The sequence below is a fragment of the Zootermopsis nevadensis genome, unplaced genomic scaffold (genome assembly GCF_977971745.1).
Source record: "Zootermopsis nevadensis isolate Lab colony 2312 unplaced genomic scaffold, Znev_1.0 Znev_ptg000288l, whole genome shotgun sequence".
NCBI classification, from domain to species: Eukaryota; Metazoa; Arthropoda; class Insecta; order Blattodea; family Termopsidae; genus Zootermopsis; species Zootermopsis nevadensis.
The window spans coordinates 22,685-40,449 of record NW_028259413.1 but is presented as its reverse complement, the minus strand read 5'-3'; the positions used below and the strand labels follow the sequence as shown (position 1 = coordinate 40,449).

The 17,765-nt window shown below is 35.8% G+C and overlaps 1 protein-coding gene across 9 annotated transcripts in view; it reads left to right on the top strand.

Moving 5' to 3' along the window:
- Positions 1–662: 662 nt before the first annotated feature.
- Positions 663–17,765, top strand: part of LOC110836459 (structural maintenance of chromosomes protein 6) — a 31,299-nt gene continuing 14,196 nt past the window's right edge. For 3 of the 9 annotated variants that reach the window (XR_015533472.1, XR_015533471.1, XM_087342275.1), the window contains exons 1-10: positions 672–900; positions 1,039–1,262; positions 1,946–2,246; positions 2,948–3,086; positions 4,417–4,510; positions 7,159–7,316; positions 11,221–11,373; positions 13,739–14,745; positions 16,912–17,071; positions 17,503–17,698. Coding sequence is in view for 7 of the 9 variants with exons in the window: in XM_087342275.1 (XP_087198401.1) it covers positions 17,548–17,698 (151 nt within the window). In the remaining 2 variants the exon portion in view is untranslated. Of the gene's footprint in view, positions 901–1,038; positions 1,263–1,945; positions 2,247–2,947; positions 3,087–4,416; positions 4,511–5,892; positions 6,383–7,158; positions 7,317–10,021; positions 10,203–11,220; positions 11,374–13,738; positions 14,746–16,911; positions 17,072–17,502; positions 17,699–17,765 lie in introns of those variants that run through there. The other 6 variants (XM_087342277.1, XM_087342271.1, XM_087342273.1 and 3 more) reach the window with 6 other exon arrangements.

Genomic DNA, 17,765 nt, shown 5'->3' with positions numbered 1-17,765 from the left:
TATGCATTACCTGCCAGTCACATATCTACTTTCAGTGGCATTGGGATAACAAAAAAAAAAGCATTGATTCATCACTAATTTGTATATGTGTTTTCGTGTAAGATGGGAGCCTTCCCAACAATATAAACCTTTAGTTTTAATTTTCATAACTTTATTTTGTACAGAAAAAACTTTTCTATCCACTTTTATACTTGTTCTGAAGGAATGTTTACATGTCATCACATATGTAACTTTAAACTTTTAGCAAACTTGTGACCACACTCATTACATTCTAACGGCTTCTCTCCCGTGCGAGTGGTGGACAGTGGAATATCCTGTTTACGAGCTCATGACTAAACAGCATGCCATGTACATGAAAGTCCCTTAGAGGTCTTCTCTTAATAATTTCAGTATATGATACTAATTCATACCCACAGAATTTTAACTTCATAATGAAATCCTTATAATTACATCTACATCTCAGAGCCTTGGCTAATTTTACGCAAATGGATAGGTTACATTTTCCGAGATATGTGGTTATGAAATCGATTGGCAAGTGTTTCACGATGCATTTCGTTATTGATGGATGTAGCAAGCAATTGTCTGGAGGTATTTATAATTTCTTGTGAATTTTATATACTTCTGTATCGTCCACAACACGTGGGTTCCTTTCCAGTTTGTCAGGTTGGCGTGCCTGTCTAAGAAGAAAATGGCCTATTCTTCCTGTGTTGTGTTGTGTGACTAGTGGTACTTCTGAAAATTTATCATTTAAATTTTTTCCCTCTCTGAAAATCATGGTTTTCTTGGCCATGAAGCTATATAGTTATTTTAAGTGGTTACCAACATTTGGAGGAACACATCGCATCCATCTTCAGTCTAATATCACTTGTGTCCTACAAGGCTACATGGCATTATAACCTGGTATATCATAGACCTTATGTTTACCGCTGTGAAAACTTCATATTCTTTACCTTTTCCTTCTTTTCCCATATAATGGGAATACCTATGTCCCAAAACATAAATTCAATCTCCACAAAGAAATCTTTATTTATTTTTCAGAGGCGCCATGGTTTGATAAGACTTTGCTACAAGATATGGTAGTAAGATTAATTACACCATCCCAATAGGAGCTTCACCAAGACCTAAACCTGAAGTACGAGCTGATATTCAGACATTTGCCAATCAGACTGTTTTTGAGATTTTGTTTTCAGCTCGTTAATGATACTGGGCGCTACACTCTCACACTGGGGAGTCCTCAGCTTCTGCCAGTGTCACTGTGCTAGGCGAGTGTGATTTCAAAACCCACATGTGTAGTTAGGCCAGTCAGTCTGATAACCGAAAGAAAGTTGGGAAAGTATTGTATTATGACTTTAAAATATTTCTAAGTTTTCATGGTGATTCGTTATTAATAGTGGTCTTGCTTTTTGTACCAGTACCAAGAAAGCAGGATCAACATTAAAATTACTTTTGTTGATACGTGGTATATGTAAGTGTATTTGCCCTTATGCTTGTAGAATTAGGGATACTTGTTCATGTGGAAGCTTACTTTACATTTAGGCAGTTCTCTGAAGTGAAGTGTTTTGGATACAAAAGTAAATGTCAGTGTCTATCATTCGTGCCGTGTACTGAATCACAATGGTTGTAGTGTAGAATTTACATAGCTGCAGTTTGTTGTTATGAAATTAAAGCACTAGTTACATAAGTGAAATAAAATGACAACTTTCATACCATATTAAATTAAGAATAGTAATTATTTGCTTTTGAAGTTATTTGGTTACGTATACCCAATTATTTGTTTTTGGAAGCAAGCCTAGGAATGAGATATGGATGTGAAGAATTAAGCATTCAGTCAAAAATAAATATTCTAGTCTTATACTTAAGTAAGGTGTTGAATATTTCTTTTAAATGAAATTAATATACCATGAATCTAAATGTTCTTAATCATAAAGTTATATTATGTTTACAGATCGACCATCTCCACCTGAAGGTCCTCTAGCGGTTAGCAATATAACAAAGGAGGGCGCTCGCCTTACGTGTAAGGTACCACTTGGTTGATTGTGGAAGTCCCATTCTGCATTACATTGTGGAGAAAATGGATGTGTCAAGGGGCACATGGGCAGATGCAGGCATGGCTTCAGGTCTATCTCATGACGTAACAAGACTAATACATCGGAAGGAGTACCTCTTCCGAGTAAAGGCTGTCAATAGCATAGGAGAGTCTGATCCTCTTGCGACAGCAAAGAGCATCATTGCAAAGAATGAATTTGGTATGTAATCACATACGATTCTGTGAAAATAAAATAATAATCAAATATATTTGTCTAGTCCACATAATTTACTTCTGTTCTCTTCAAATCTTAATGTTTATAAGTAGTGTTTTCTTTTATAGAAAAAGAGAAACAAGTAATCTGATATTACATTGGTTGATTAGCAGTATTTTGCTATTTGTTCTAAAAACGGGCATTAAAATATTGGGAAAAATTGATTTTATATGTAAAAGTCATCAGCACAACTGCATCTCTGTTGTACAGTTTCTTAATTTTAATTTTTTTCCGTCATATTTTTCAAAGAAATAATGAACTAAAGGATATCTTTGTGATGTTCCACTTTTTTTTCTTTATAATACAAATGTGACAGTATGACATATCCGTGCGTACTACTGGGAGAGAGGGAGAGAGAGAGAGACTCACTCATACACGCACAAAAGTTAGTGAAAGTTTCTGTTTCATTATTCCATTAAATGGGTCTGTGTTTAAAACTTAAAATATTTCAACAAAATTAAAATTTGAAGGCACTTTACTGATTGTTAACAGAGTGACAGCTGAAACTACAAATGTTACTAACACTGATAGAAATATTGTAATTACAGGAGCAGAATATTCAGTAAGTAAATTAAATTCTGCATAGTGTGCTGTGTTAAAACGATTATAATTTATCTGTTTCTTTATAATTTGATTTACTATATTAGACGGACCAGATGCTCCTGGAAAGCCACTTATCATGGACCATGTAGACGTAAATGAGATAGTGGTTCTCCCATTACTGGCTGTATTATTCAGAAGAAGGAAAAAGGAAGTCCATACTGGGTGAATGCTTAACAATCCAGTGTAAGTTAAAAATACCAAATTGTCATATTGATGATATTCCTTTCTCTTCAAGATACAGTTATTAACCCTCCAGGACTCGCATTGTGAGCGCAGCGCCGCATTTTCAGTAGAAGTCTGATACACTCTTTCTAGGAATTGTTTTCTCTCCTGTCGCTTTATCTATGTTAAGAGGAAACCCCCTTAAATGGGAATTTCAAAGGAAATATTTCTAGCTACGACTGTAGACCCGCTTTTTTCAGTTTACTTTTAGAATTCTGATAGTGCGGCGGCCCGCTCTCACGCGAGTGTTTGTGTTCTAAAGTGAATTGTTTTTAAGTTTGGGTTAATTTCGTCTCTATTGGTCACGTTTACCAGTAATGTCTTCTAAAATAAAATCTTCTGATCCAAATGTTTAGTTGAAGTGGTTATTAGAACAAGTGAGTGCAGGAGAAATTATAGATTGTGAATTCGATGATAGTCAGGATTCTGATGAGGAACCACGAGAGGAGAATCACGATAGTCAATCAGAAAACTCGGCTGAAAGTTTAGATGAATATTCCAACTTAGGGATAAGTGATGTTTATCTTGGCAAAGATAAAATGAATAAATTTCTAAAATTTCCCCTATGAAGAAGTAAAAAGGCACATTATCTCTCACTTTCCTCGGGGCAAGGGATGCGCAAAAAACTTAAAAACCGAGATCGAGTTCTGGCAGCTATTTTTCCAGATAATTTATTGGGCGATATCACAAAATTCACAAATAAAACACTGGATAAAATTAGAGAGAATTATTCTAGGCAAAGAGACTGCTTAGAAACTTCAATCGATGAAATCGAAGCTTCAATTGGACTTTTATACAATGTTTTAACATTTTATTAGTCTCTTAATCGTAACTCCTTAAATAAATTAAAAGTCAGTAATAGTCTGATTAAGTATTTGCTCAATTGATGGGTTGCGGCGCGGCGCTCACACGCGAGTCGGGACGTTCCAAAGGTGGACGCGAGCGCTGGAGGGATGACTTCCAGCATCTTAAAATAATTTAATAAATTAAAAGTTGTGAATACTTTGTTCATATTGATAATATAATTGACAAATTGATATCTTACAAGTTATTGTCCATTATTTTCACAAAAGTGAAACAGAAGCAGTCTGATGCCGTAGTTGACATCTCTTATTTTGGCTGTATCTATGACTCATTTTTTCATTCTGAGATAATCAGTACAGTTACTTTCTTTTGTGAGTTACAGATTTTAATGATATTTTTGTACAAGTTCTGTACTTCTCTAATTTACTTTGGTGTATTTTGTCACATACTGCACCAAAATAAACAAGAAATTTTACTTACCATTCAGGGTACTGTACCGTTCCATGTCATTGCAACAAATTCAGCTGGCCAGAGTGAACCTAGCGAGTCATCTGATACTGTGATTGCTGAAGCAAGATACTGTAAGTATTTCTGTACTTATTAAACACTGAGAAATATTCGTTTGTCAATAATATTACTTATGAAACTGACATCCCCCTAAAATCAAGACACCTCTGAATGATATCCGCATCAAAGCAGGCCAGATCTTTCACGTTGACATCGATTTTATTAGTGAACCTCCACCAGAAGTAATATGGTCTGTGGAAAATAAGCCACTCAAGACAGATGAAAGACATAGAATGTTACGGAACAGCTCTGGTCTGGATGAAGGATCTTTCCAAGTCAATGTATTAGGTAAGAATTTACAACGCACGTAGTTATAATTTGAAAAGTGGAGTGAGATGAAATCTATTTTGAGACATTACAATAAAGTGTTACTGGTGGGAAATATAAATAGTTACAGGCTTTTTGAAGGAAGCCTGTTTGGGGATTGATCGGGGTTAGTAATGGCTGTTAAAGTGTTCGTAAGTGTATGGAGTCGTGCGTCCCATTAATTCCCTCTGCAGAGAACTCCTTGAAAGTCATACAGTGACAGGTCCAGGCTGAATGGGGGATTGCCCAACACCTGGAGTACTTTAGTATTGATTTGTAATGTTTTTAAACTCATTTTAATATTAATAGCTGATTTTGACAAGTAGTTACTTACGACTATAGAATTTTGGTATATACGGTAATTGAGGAGCATTATGTGTTAGTTTTGGTATGTATCTGATTGGTTGAACTGTGTAACACTAAATTCTTTGTATGATCTGAAGGAAGGTGATGAATATCAGTTCAGAGTGACAGCATTTTGAATGAACAAGCCATGCATGGACCTAGGAGGTGTTAGTTATAATTTACTGATCGGAAACCATTGCAACAGACAATTTAAAATTGGATAACATTGATATTAATTTATTTTCTCTATGTGTGTGACCTGCCTTACAGTTTGTTTTGCCATCTTTAAAACCTCTGAGCTGACACATGCTTTAAGATGTGAGGTTTTCACGTCAGTAAAAGCGTAAAAACCAAAAAAAAAAAATTTGAAAATTAGGGAAAAAAATTTTAAAGTGAAATTTTTCGATTTTTTTGGTTTTGTGCGCTTTTTTGACAATTTCAAGCATTTTTTTGATTTTTTGACTTCTTGAATTTGTTTTCTTACTGTGTGTATTTCTGTGTTTTGTAAGTTAATAGTCATTTGCCATGAATATTTGATGCTATAAGACTTGTGTAATAAGGTTTGAGCATCATAATATTGGGGTTTAATGGCTAATGTGGAAGGTTACACACAGCTATATTACAATATGTGAGGTATTGCAGGTAGCATTTCAAACGGCAGTGCAATGGAGTGTGCTTCGACGTAGATCTACTTCAGATCCGTAGTCGGTAGATGGCAGCAGAGTTTGTTACAGTACGCAAAGAATGATAATTGTATATCCCTCATTCTCCCGCGATGGCGGGATGTGTTCGCTGCTTTTCAGATGTTGCCATCCCTGCGTACGAGATAATGGCGTAACTGTTGTGTGTCCACTGCATTTCTTCTGTCATATATTGCGAGGACGTGCAAGTTAATGTTTTGTTATTTGAGCGTTTGTTGAATTTATGTGTGTTATCTTTCCCTTGTGTGGAGGACGTAAAGTAAGAACAATTTCGAACATGTCATTTCATGCAATTTATATAAACTTTAGGACATTATACATGACTTCTGCTTTGAAGTGACTCAGAATAAATAACAGGATTTTGTGATCACAGTGATGAGTATTTAACTCATAAGAATAATCAAATTTATGATCAGCTGAACAAGTTTCTGTTTCTGAAGGAAGAGGCTGTATTACAGAGAGAAGAATGTTGGTGATTTCTATCCAAGACCCTTATAAATTAATTATTATAGCTGTGAATTTTATAACTGAATAGTAAGACAAAAGCAGAAAATAGATTGGAGTCTACATAAATTTTATTCAGGCTGTTTGCGACGTATTTCCATTAACAAAACATATTAATTTGTTTTCATGTACTTGGATTAGTAAGCTCACATCTTGGTAGCCTTTCGATATCACTGCTGTTGAGACACCTCCAGTTCAGTTTTAGTGTCTAATTACCAAAGTTCCCCTGTCATTATCGTATGATTCTGACTGACAGTTGATACCGCATAAGTCCATAGAAGAGAAAAAATTTTCCTCTTAAAGTTTATTGCTACTCTCATAGTGAGATTTTTCAATGTCACATGTGTAGCCAGTCATGTCATTAAGTTTATAAATCTTTATAACAAAACATTCATGTTTCTTAGGAATGTATCACACAAAGAACTGTGTAAATTTATACCAATTTTTCAATTTATTAACATTATTTTCACTACAATTAAGAACCAGCAACAACTGTTTGTTGTTCTTTATTTACATAAGTTCTGATGTTGACATTTTGACTGCTGACTACAAAAATTCCTGACTGACATAAAAATTAACCACATTGTACTTCGGCACTGTCTAGCGGATATACTTGTGAAGCATGTGTCATATGCAGCACATTACATGTTTCCCAGTGATGCTTCTTCATATAAGAAATTACTAGTTTCTCATTTCAGTGCCCACGATTGCTGCAGTAAACTTTATTATTGGAACTTATTGAACTGGCATCATAATTCTGTTATATGTACAGCTTTTTTGTTTCTCCTTATGTTTGTGTTTCACAGGAAGTGATCTGTTTTGCGGAGCAGTGGAGGCAACTGCGTTCAGAATGTTGCAAGGAAGTTCACACATCTAAATGCCTAATGGAGTGATGTAACAGATGGAAGCTTCAATAAGTTTAAGATCCTTAAAGAAGCTTCACAAGAATATGGTGAATTTAGAGGTAAGTGTAGAAATTGCTGTTGTAAGTGATTGTGCATCGCTAACTCAGTGCGTGAGGGAATCAGCTGTTTCTTACAATCTAAGTTAATGTGGTCATTTTGTTTACTGAAATAGTTTGATTTGGAACTGTTATTCATTGTTTTTAAGAAATTATTGGAAATAAAAATAACATGCTTCTTGTTTCTGTGCCAGATTTTAGTTACATATTTTTTTCTGTAAGATTTGAGGTTCTCACAGCAGGAAGTATGAAGACTTCTTCAAATTTTTTTTCAGTATTGGAAATAGTTGAAGGTTCCAAATTTTGAAATGTAGATGTGTTGCAATATCTGTAACATTATGGGCAACCTGAAAGCTACAGAAAAATTAATTCTCACCTAATGTTTCAGTACTTTCCTCCTAAGTATTCCTGTGTTCTTGTGTTTGGTTTTCAAATGAAAATCTTGTACTTATCTATTGTTTATCATACAACTAACTTTTCGTATGTGTTTGTCTCCACCTGAAACCATAACTGATATAACCTCTGTACATTTGCACATGTGTGGAGGGGTAGTCGGAAGACATCCTAATAACTCTGCTGGAATAAAGTAGTCACTTGTGCCCTTTGGTAGTGGAATGATTAGCATAGTAAGCTGTTGAGGAACCTTTGATTTTCATTATAAAGAACCATCTCATAAAGCCTACTTTTCTGTTTTCTTTATGTAGCCGTGCAGTGATTTGCAGATGGCTCTCACCTACACATTTTTGAACAGTAAAATCAATTGTATTCAAAACCCCCTGCTTCTGATGCTGACTCTGGAAACTGAAATCATTTTACGAGGGCAATTGAAAAATTAACCTCCGATCGAGTTTAGGGGAGGGACAGTTGTCCATATTTCTGTGTTTGTAGAGCAGCATTTAGATAGATGAGAAAGGGAAGCTTTAATGAATTGGTCAGCTTTAAATTATGCCCCTTATGACTTTACATATTCTGACAAATTCTATTATAATCGCATGGCTCTGAATTTATTCCAGATGATTGAAAATGAAATTTCTTTAAGATTTTTTTTGTGGGAATGTGAATGTGGATAGTATGGTAAATGTTTGAACACTGTTATTTGTTTTTTCGGACAGGAATAAGTTGGCAAAAGTAACACTGTCCTCTCGTCTTGCCAAAGATTTGGCCTGTTTCTATGAATGTGTTACTGTGAAGGATCTAAAATTTGAATTTTATAATCGTTGGTTTTCGAAGGTGTTTCGTCTCATCACGAATAACATCAACATTATGGATTAAGTTTTGGCCTGCCCCATGCACAGGGATTAAAGTTATTCTGTATATTTTTTTCAGGCATTCCTGGATTGTTGTACTCTTCGGTTTATGTTGATAAAGTGGCTTTGGAATTCTGTTCTCATGCATATTTTCATAGTTTTCATGTTGTCCTCATATTTATTATTGGTTCTTCTGTATTATCTTTGTTACATTTAAGATCCAGCATTCTGTATCCTGCAGTTGCTGTGATGAATCACATTCCTATTGTTTCATTAATAGCCAGTGTCACGAGATGTGACAAGTTAAATTTCCATACTGAAATTTTATCTCAGTACTTATTGGCTATTTGATGCTGTTCTGTCTGGAAGTACCCTTTCAAACCTGTTACAGCAAATACCGAGCTTCTGTAATTTCATAAGTTGCTGTGGAATTTTGAAAAACCTAGTCTATGATTGTCCCCTTTATTTCATTGATGTCATCGAAACCTTTTCGCTTTGAATTCTAAATTGAGTTTTTGGAAGAACGAAAAGTCGCGCAATACTAGATGCGGAGGAATATGTTAAGAAATGCACAGCAGCCGGAATGGTTGTCAGAAATTTCTGCACAAACAACAGAGTGAAGAAAGGAATCACAAAATTTTATTTAGAAAAACTTATATATGAAATAAACTCCCAATACAGATTTCTGTTTACATCAAAAGAGGAGGACATTCTACGTGCTCCTTGCATTTGAGTTAACTCGTCTGGCCTTTTCTATGATTCATCATACTAGACGTGTTAATTTTGAAGATTTGTTTTGGGGTTCCCATGAACCATTGTTTTATCACTGGAAAGGAAATAAGGTTCTTTCTGAAGTTTTCCAGGAGTTTCGACATATCGACTTGACTCTACTTCCGCTTGTAAGTCAGCAGATGAGACAAATTTTGCAGCAGTATGTTGGTTCTTAAGATTTTGTACCAGAATGAGAATCCATTCTTATTAACTTACATTTGGTGAGATGTCTGATTTGTTTGTAAACAAGTTCCCTAATTTGTATAACTTTTTATCTGCTTTACTGTTGGACTGTAAAATTTCAGTATCTTCGATGAAAGTCATTTTATTTTTTTGAACTTTTGAAACCACTTACCTATTTGATTCTGCTAATTGTTTCTTCTGTCAAAGATATTTCTTATTTCATACAGAACTTGATTTATGTTCTGCAAGTTTTTAAGAAATGTAAATTGCAAGTATGACACATGACCTTACATCGAGATTCATAACCTCTAAATGATACATCCTGTGATTTTGAAATTATGGAGAATGATTTAACAGATTGTACTGTGCCATCATCCGTAACAGAGGAACTTTGTACTGACAGAACTGTTTATATATGTGTACTTTTATATTAACAGTTTTATAATGGATGTTTCTGTTGAAATTAGAAAAACGTATCAGCATTTTGATGTTGTGATCTTTTTGTTTCTGGTGTCACTGGGCTTCCGTTGACATCTTCGATGAATTGTTTTGGAAGACACACATTTCTTACAACTGCTCAGATTCCTTCAACAAACTTACTGAAAAGTCTGGTTATGTTTCTTCGCTCATCCTAATTTTACCATAATATTGCTGAGATGCTTTGCAGCCTCCATCATCTGGGTGATGAGTAAGTCAGATGATAACTGGATCTTGGTGACTGATGCACAGATGCTGAATCATTTCACATTTTTCAGTATATGCATACTCACTATGTTTCCACTCAGTGTGCATAAATGTTACGTGTGTTATTTAATAGTAAGATATTGTTTAATTACCAGGTGACTTTACGTCATGTTGTAAGTCAGGCAAGAGTTTATAGTTTATTTTCAGCTATCATCTGTTTTTGTTTTTTTGAAATTTCTGTAATTGAATAAAATATGAGAATTTTCCTTAATCAGCTTTGGTTGCCCAAGAAATGGATTGGTTGGACAAACTAGAGAAGCGATTAGGGAAATCACCGAAGTCAGATGACCAGACATAAGATGGCTGTCTTCTGTGGTCTGGTATAAGTTTACCAGTGATCAGTCTTTGGATTTGTCACTGTGGAAACCTCAAATGTTACATATTCAGTGAATCTGAAATTTATCTTCTGAGGATAATGCATGTAGACTATTTACTGTGAAGATGATGAGTGCAGGCATTAACACATTTTTTCCGTCGTAACTGAATGAATAGGAGTAGGGTAGTTTTGAGGGGAGAGTCTACTTTAGGGCAGTTTTCTTGCATTTATGTGAAAATACTAAGGAGACCCCACAAAAAACCTCGGTCAGAATAACTGAGTTTGAAACCTTTGAGAAGACTCCATATTTGCAGCGATGTAGCAGTTACGTTCTGAACTGGCTTATATTTTTTTTCATATCTCTTGTTGAAATTTATGGATCAGAGTGAGTTCTGAGGAAATGGTCTTTCAGGGTAGCTTGCAAGGTTATCATTCTTATTTCAGTCTTCTGCACGTCTCCTTGATGAGTAAACACATTAAAGAACAAACAATTTATATGGAGTTGTGTTTGAAGATTATGGAATTCCTGCAAATGATCGGTCTTTTGCCTTATATCCTAAAAAGTGTCATTCCTGGATCGCTTTCGAAGTCACCATAGCTACATTTATCTTTTGTGAAAGTAAATGATTTAGCAATTCTTTTGAAGGACGTTGAAAACTACATTCGAAATCATCCAGAAGCTCGCCTGGCCAAGATCCAGGATATTGGACGTCATTTTGTGGATGATGGCATCATGTCACAGACAGTGAAATCAGATGTGGAGGCTATTACATCAAGGTGGAGTCGTCTGAGTCAGCAGGTAGAAATAGGGAATTCATTACTTGCTTCTTAAGTCAGCATGATGAAATGAAAGTCTGATAATGTGTAATAATGTGATTGCTCCGTATTAATCTGCTTACCTGTTTGTTTTGACTATTGTACTTTTAAGTTGCCCTCAGTGGACTTGTGGTTAGCGCGTTCGCCACTGGACCCAAGGTTCACGGGTTCAAACCCAGCCGAGGTCGGTGGACTTTTAAGGATGATAAAACTTCCTTCAGAGGGGAAGTAAAGCCGGCGGTCTCATGTCATAGTTTTATGGCATGTAAAAGAACCTTATGAGCATGAACAAGATGTTTTGTAAGCAAAATTCATTGGCCATTTCTCACCTGTATCTCTGTTTTTGGAGTTGCAGCCATTTTTACTGTGGTCTGCTCATTGAAAGAAGCAATTTCGGTCATGGCACTGTCCTAGTTTCCAAGCAACAGGAATCGCCATCACCAGCACTCAAATTCAGGACTGAGTTTTTGACTTTTCTAAAATATCTTCTTGGTTTCCAGGAAGAAGCACTTTAAATTTCATATGAATTAGAATATATTTTTTTTGAACTGTAAGCAAACACACACACAACTCCGAAATTGAAATTAAGATTACCAACCCTATGAAGGTTATTTTTACCAAAAGATCACATGGGGATGATATTGTGCATTCAGTGACATCTGAATGTAAGCTAGATGAAACACGCAATGTTGCCACAACAAATAATACTTCATTCATTGTTTGTAGTTGCGTGATTTTTGTAGTAGATGAGACAGTGAATGTGTATGGGGGGGAGTTAGACTAGAGTGGGCACTATTAAAAGTTTTGAATACAGATGCTGACCTGTATCATGTGTTTACAGAAACTGACATATGTATTGAAGTTACGGTTAGTTGAAACTTGAGGAACGAAATAGAGAACATCTAATTTTGAAGAGTGTCTCTGATGAAGTAATCTCATTTGACAGTGAAATTGAACCAGCTTGTTGTGGCAGTACGGCAGCTGGTAATAAGAATAATGCAATTAAAATCTAAAATAAAATTTGGCCAATACCATGACGTCCATTGAATTCTCTTGGTGTCCATCATTTTGTTGAAGGTCTCGGTTACTGGAAGATAAAAGCGTTGATCTGTGTGAACAAATGTTCCTAAGCTTTAAGGGTTGAGTGTCCCATTAATTTGTGTGTGTTTGGTTGGTTGAATAGGACTATATGGTCCTGTTGTGTCGTGATATTGTTATAATGTTTATATATTCAGACAAATAGCACAGTGTATGTCCAAAATGTTTCTAAGGCTTAACAGTACGTCAAAGATTAATTTTTAACCTAATCATCCACTTTAAGGAAAGGATTCTCTAACTAAGATTGACTTGAAATTTTCAAACAATTTGGAATAATTAAAAGGAATTTTGTTTTCCTGCAGAATGTCAAAATCGGGCAAAACAGTCTAAAGGCAGTTTAAAATGCCCCTGTTTATATCATTATGACTCTGTGTATATATTTGAGGGAATGAAGTTCAGACTTCTGCTCTATACTTAAAATACCCACGAGTTTATGAGATTGTCATTTTTTATTGGGAAGAAATTGAACTCTTTATATATCATAAAAGCAAGCTGTATCATACTGCAGTACTGTGGGATGTGCTATAGTTTACTACTCTTTCCAGGCAGGTGATACAATACCTTGCTCTGCTAATCCCATTGATACTCTTCAGTCAAATCACCCCTACCCCTGTCTAAATGTCTCCCTCCCTTACAAGGGTCCTGCAGCATACGTATTTGGTCCAAATATTGAACAAAAAAATCTGAGAATGCTCTTTGCTGTTACAAGGATCTCTATGAAACAGAAATAACAAGATAGCATATTTAATTCTGTAGCTTCTCAGTTGGTACCTCAGCAATCGACTTGTACCCACAAGTGAATCGTCATATATTCATGTCAAATGCCACCATTTTAATTTATTTTTAAAACATTTTAAACAGTAGTTTGTGGGGCCTTAAACCCAGTTTAAAATTACAGGTGACATTTCACTGTGTTTTTCTTCTTGTACAGTCTGAGGAGCAGTGGGTTAAAGAATAACAATTTTGTTGTTTATATAATTTGTTTTAATTAGTATCAAATTAGCAGTGTTCATTTTATTAAATGTGTATGTATTACATATTTACTTGTAGGTTTTATTTAGTATGTGAATGTATCACGTTACCATATCAATAATAATCTTTCTCTAAATTAGTATGAAATTAATTTTTACATATGTAGCAATAAAAAAGGAATATCTGCCTTTAAAAATTGATGAATGAATGTATTAACTATAATTAATAGGAAAAATTTATACCGCTATATGTGGCTTACATCCTGAAATTGGTTACAGGTGTCAAGACTGAGGTTTTCTCATCATTCCAGTGAACTATATAACAAAATATGCCACAGTTGCTTTCTTTTACTCTCGTTCCAGTTCACCATAGTCTCAGGATTCAAATCTGATACCCTAACTTTTCAGTTTTCATTATTTTCCTCAGTTCCTCTGGGTATTGCTGTATTCTTTACAATTTATAATTTACAATGTTCCTGCCAGTTTATGATAAGTGTTCCTCGAAAATGACAAAGCATTCTTAAAGTAACAGAGGAATAAATATGGTTACTTTTTTCTTTAATGACAATAGCATGAGGGCCTAATGGAGCTTATGTGTTTTAGTATAAAAAGACAGCTTGTTAGGATTTTGGGATCATACTTTCTGTGCCTTGTGATGATTATCTTTTATTGAAAGTCGTGCTACATTTGGCATTGCATTGGAATTTGAAAGGCATGCACTGGCCATGGCTTGATTGCATCTTGCTTTGTGAGTTAGGGATCGTACCGTATTGCTTGAGGACTCTGTCACTAGTCTGAGTAAGAAAGCTTTTATTTATATTTGTTCTTGTGCCAGTTTTTTTAATTGTCAGTGACATTGCAGAAAAAGTATTAGTTGTAATTACAACTGTTCACCAGTACCAAACATTTTTGTCCCTCTACTGAAAGCTGTTAAACTGCGATATCGTGAACAACGTGGCTGCGTGTACAGCTAAGGTGATATTAACTACAGGTTGAAACTTTTACACTTATGTTATGGTATTCACCAGTAAGAGTTTTACTAATTGCTAAATTCTGTCCTGTAATTTGTGTTGATGAATTAATTATATTTAGTCTTTCAGAATCCATATACATTTCCACTCGCATACACAGCAACCTTTAAAGTATTAGCAGCTGCCCTCCACATCAGGTGCCGTTTTCATCCGCGAACGAAGGACGCGCTGCACGTACCACGCGCAGTCACAATTAGAATACTCCATTTAACTGTTGTGTGAGGCTCTTCGAACTGCATCGGAGTCACATTCGAGGTAAGAGAATCCTAATTGTTCTTCTTTAAAATGGGGACAACAACGAGCAGCGGTTGCCGTAGTAGCCCGAATGAAAAACTTAAAAGTGTTAGAGCAACGGTTTAAAAGGGGATACATTTTTGACAGCGTGTCCGAGTTCATATTTAACTTGCGGATGGCGTTAACATTCAGGTCATTGTATCTGTCAGTTATCGTCAGGAGGCCAGAATATGTCACAAGGCTGGCCCGGATTTTTCTCTAATTTGTATTTGGAGGTGCCCAATTAGGCACTGCAATTGTAATGAATGAGCTGCTTTTCTGCCGGCCAGTGTGCAGTCGTGGCAGTCACCGGGTGAACTCGCTCGATCTTACCCGTCGAAACAATTTAACGTCAGTGGAAGGCACTATTAGTCGTCTAAAAGTTTAGTCTGTACGGAAGCCGTTTATAGTTTGGTAGATATTGACCGCCGTTTCAGATCCTTGTGCCCCCATCATCATACTCGTCGCCGTGGGGAACTCAGATCTTACCAAAATCATCTTAGTTTTTCTTTAATGACGAGTTTATAAAGCCAAGGAAACGATTCAGTCCATTATTGATTTATATAACGTTATTTTTGTAATATAATTAATGATAAATGTACCTTTCTTCAAGAACATATTGACTGAGCAGCCATTTGTTACGTTTTTATGCAGTCAATTTTCCCTAACTAACGTAAGAATCCTCAAACACGTATAGAAAATAGGTCTACTTGTTCAGTGACAAAGAACATCATCGCAGTCACATAATTACAGTTCGGGTTTCGTATTTGTGAGGCTCTGTTCTCAGCCCAAAGACCGTGTTTTCTGATGGAGGTATTTCATGATTTTCCTCAGTATCTCCAGGAAGATGCCTGGATGGTACCTTAAACTACGCCACTGGCCGTCCATCCTGAATACTTTCCGGTTAATTATTAACTAATTATTCTGTCATTCGACGCTGTCTGGTTTGCGATACTGAAGTTACGTAATTTTAAATGACCAAAACATGTTCGTGTGTGAAGAGAGACCTAGTATGTTGTTATTCTTTGCAACTAAAACAGGGCTGTGTAAACTTCTCTACATTCGAGTCGAATTGAGTGTGGATGGATGTATTTGGGATCCGAGTAGAAAGAAATGTGTGCCTTGAAACCAGTTGATAGAATATTTTGTAATTTGTTCCCCCTTGTTCTGTTTCTTGTTAATTAATATTTCTTTTTTGGACTGGTCGGTTTATGTCAAATTCCATACTTTCCCCTCGATATAAACGATTTTGAGCACTTTTTTGTACAGAAATGCAAACACAAAGGCTTTACGTTCTGCACGTAGTATCCAGTGTATTCAAAAATATTGTTACGATAATAAAATCTAGGAGGGCTTGATGGAGGAGACATGTAGCGCGCATTGGAGGTATATGAAATGTGTACCTCATGTTTGAAGTAAGGAGACCACTGGCAGGACACAGGCATAAATGGAAATTGACTTTGGTGGCGAGTCGAGCGAACTCCAGTAAACTTTCGGTTTTCATGTAACGCGGGGAATTATATAATTACCAGCTCCTCCAAGTACGTGCCTTCCAAATTGATGTTCAGTGTGAATTCCTTAGATTTCTATTTCAAGCCATAAACCCAGCTCATTGTAGGATTTTAGATTTCATTGATCTAAAAATGGCATTTGACCCGTATCTCATGCGAAATTGCTCGCTCACTCTGGCCTTCACATGTCCAGATTTTGTTGATTGACTAGAAGTAAATGTGGAAATTGCATATTTGTTTATTCTTGAATTCCTTATGAAATAAGACCTATTAAAAATTACGTACATCTAGTGTCTAGCTGAATGAGAATTGAGTCAGGTGGGGGCCTGTGTAAGCGAGTAGTGATGTGATACAGTATCGTGAAATATTTAAAATTTGAGTTTAAGCTACATATTTTGTGTGTTTTGTGAGTAATTGTTTAGATGTGGTTACTTAGTGTGGATGTAAGGGAGGACGTAACAGCAGAAAGAAAGTTCTATCTTATTCCTAGGATAATTCATTCAAGAAGTACGGTTTATATGAGACAAGGTATTATGCATGTAAGTTGTGTTGAAGTCTGTGAAATTAAGTTTGTTACATTTTTATGAAATTATCTAAGAAGTAAAGATGTAGTTCTCACATGTTTCTGATTCTGTAGGTCATCTTTAAAAATTAATGTGAAAGGAGCTTCACTTGAACAAAAGAACTCTGGCAGTCGAGATGAGCGAGTTCGACAATCAGACGATGCACCGAGCACCTCTAAATTCCGAAGAGATGATGACGGAGACGAATCCAGTTCTAGTGGACACCCCTCAAATGTGAGTTCTATGTAACTGGTGTGTGTGCGCGTACATGCGTGAATATATACTGTATATGAGTCCTTATTTATAGGCACATGATTACACACGCAGAGCATAAATTATAATATGTACCAGGTTGCCATGTTACTAAATATTTGTTTTGGTGCCTGGGTTTCTTCTAAGTCGTGTATTCATGTGTGAACATTTTAAGAATTTGGATCTTGGAGTTCCACTTTTGTTGTACTGCAGATTGAAGTTTCAATCTGTGTGTCATGAATTGACAGAAAAGTGTGGAACTTTGTACATTATAGGAGCCCCTGAAGATTGATTATTATAGATGTGATTGATGTGTTGCAACTGAACTAGCATGGTTCTGGTGCTCAGGGACAAGTTTGCCTCATTTGTAGAGTTTACTGCAATTTTATTTTAAAAGAATATTGACATTACAGGAACCAAAATCTGGGATCATTGAAAAAATATACATAACAAATTTCATGTGCCACTCATCCTTGGAGGTTCGTCTGAACGGAAGAGGTAATTTTGTTTTTGGGAAGAATGGCAGTGGCAAGACTGCAGTAGTTTATGCTCTTGTACTTGGTTTGGGAGGTAACCCAAGAGCTATTAAGAGAGGAACCTCTTTGAAAGGTAACATATTGTAACAAGTTGCTAAGGTCATAGGTTTAGTCTTTGCTTATCTAGCTTGAATTTAGTC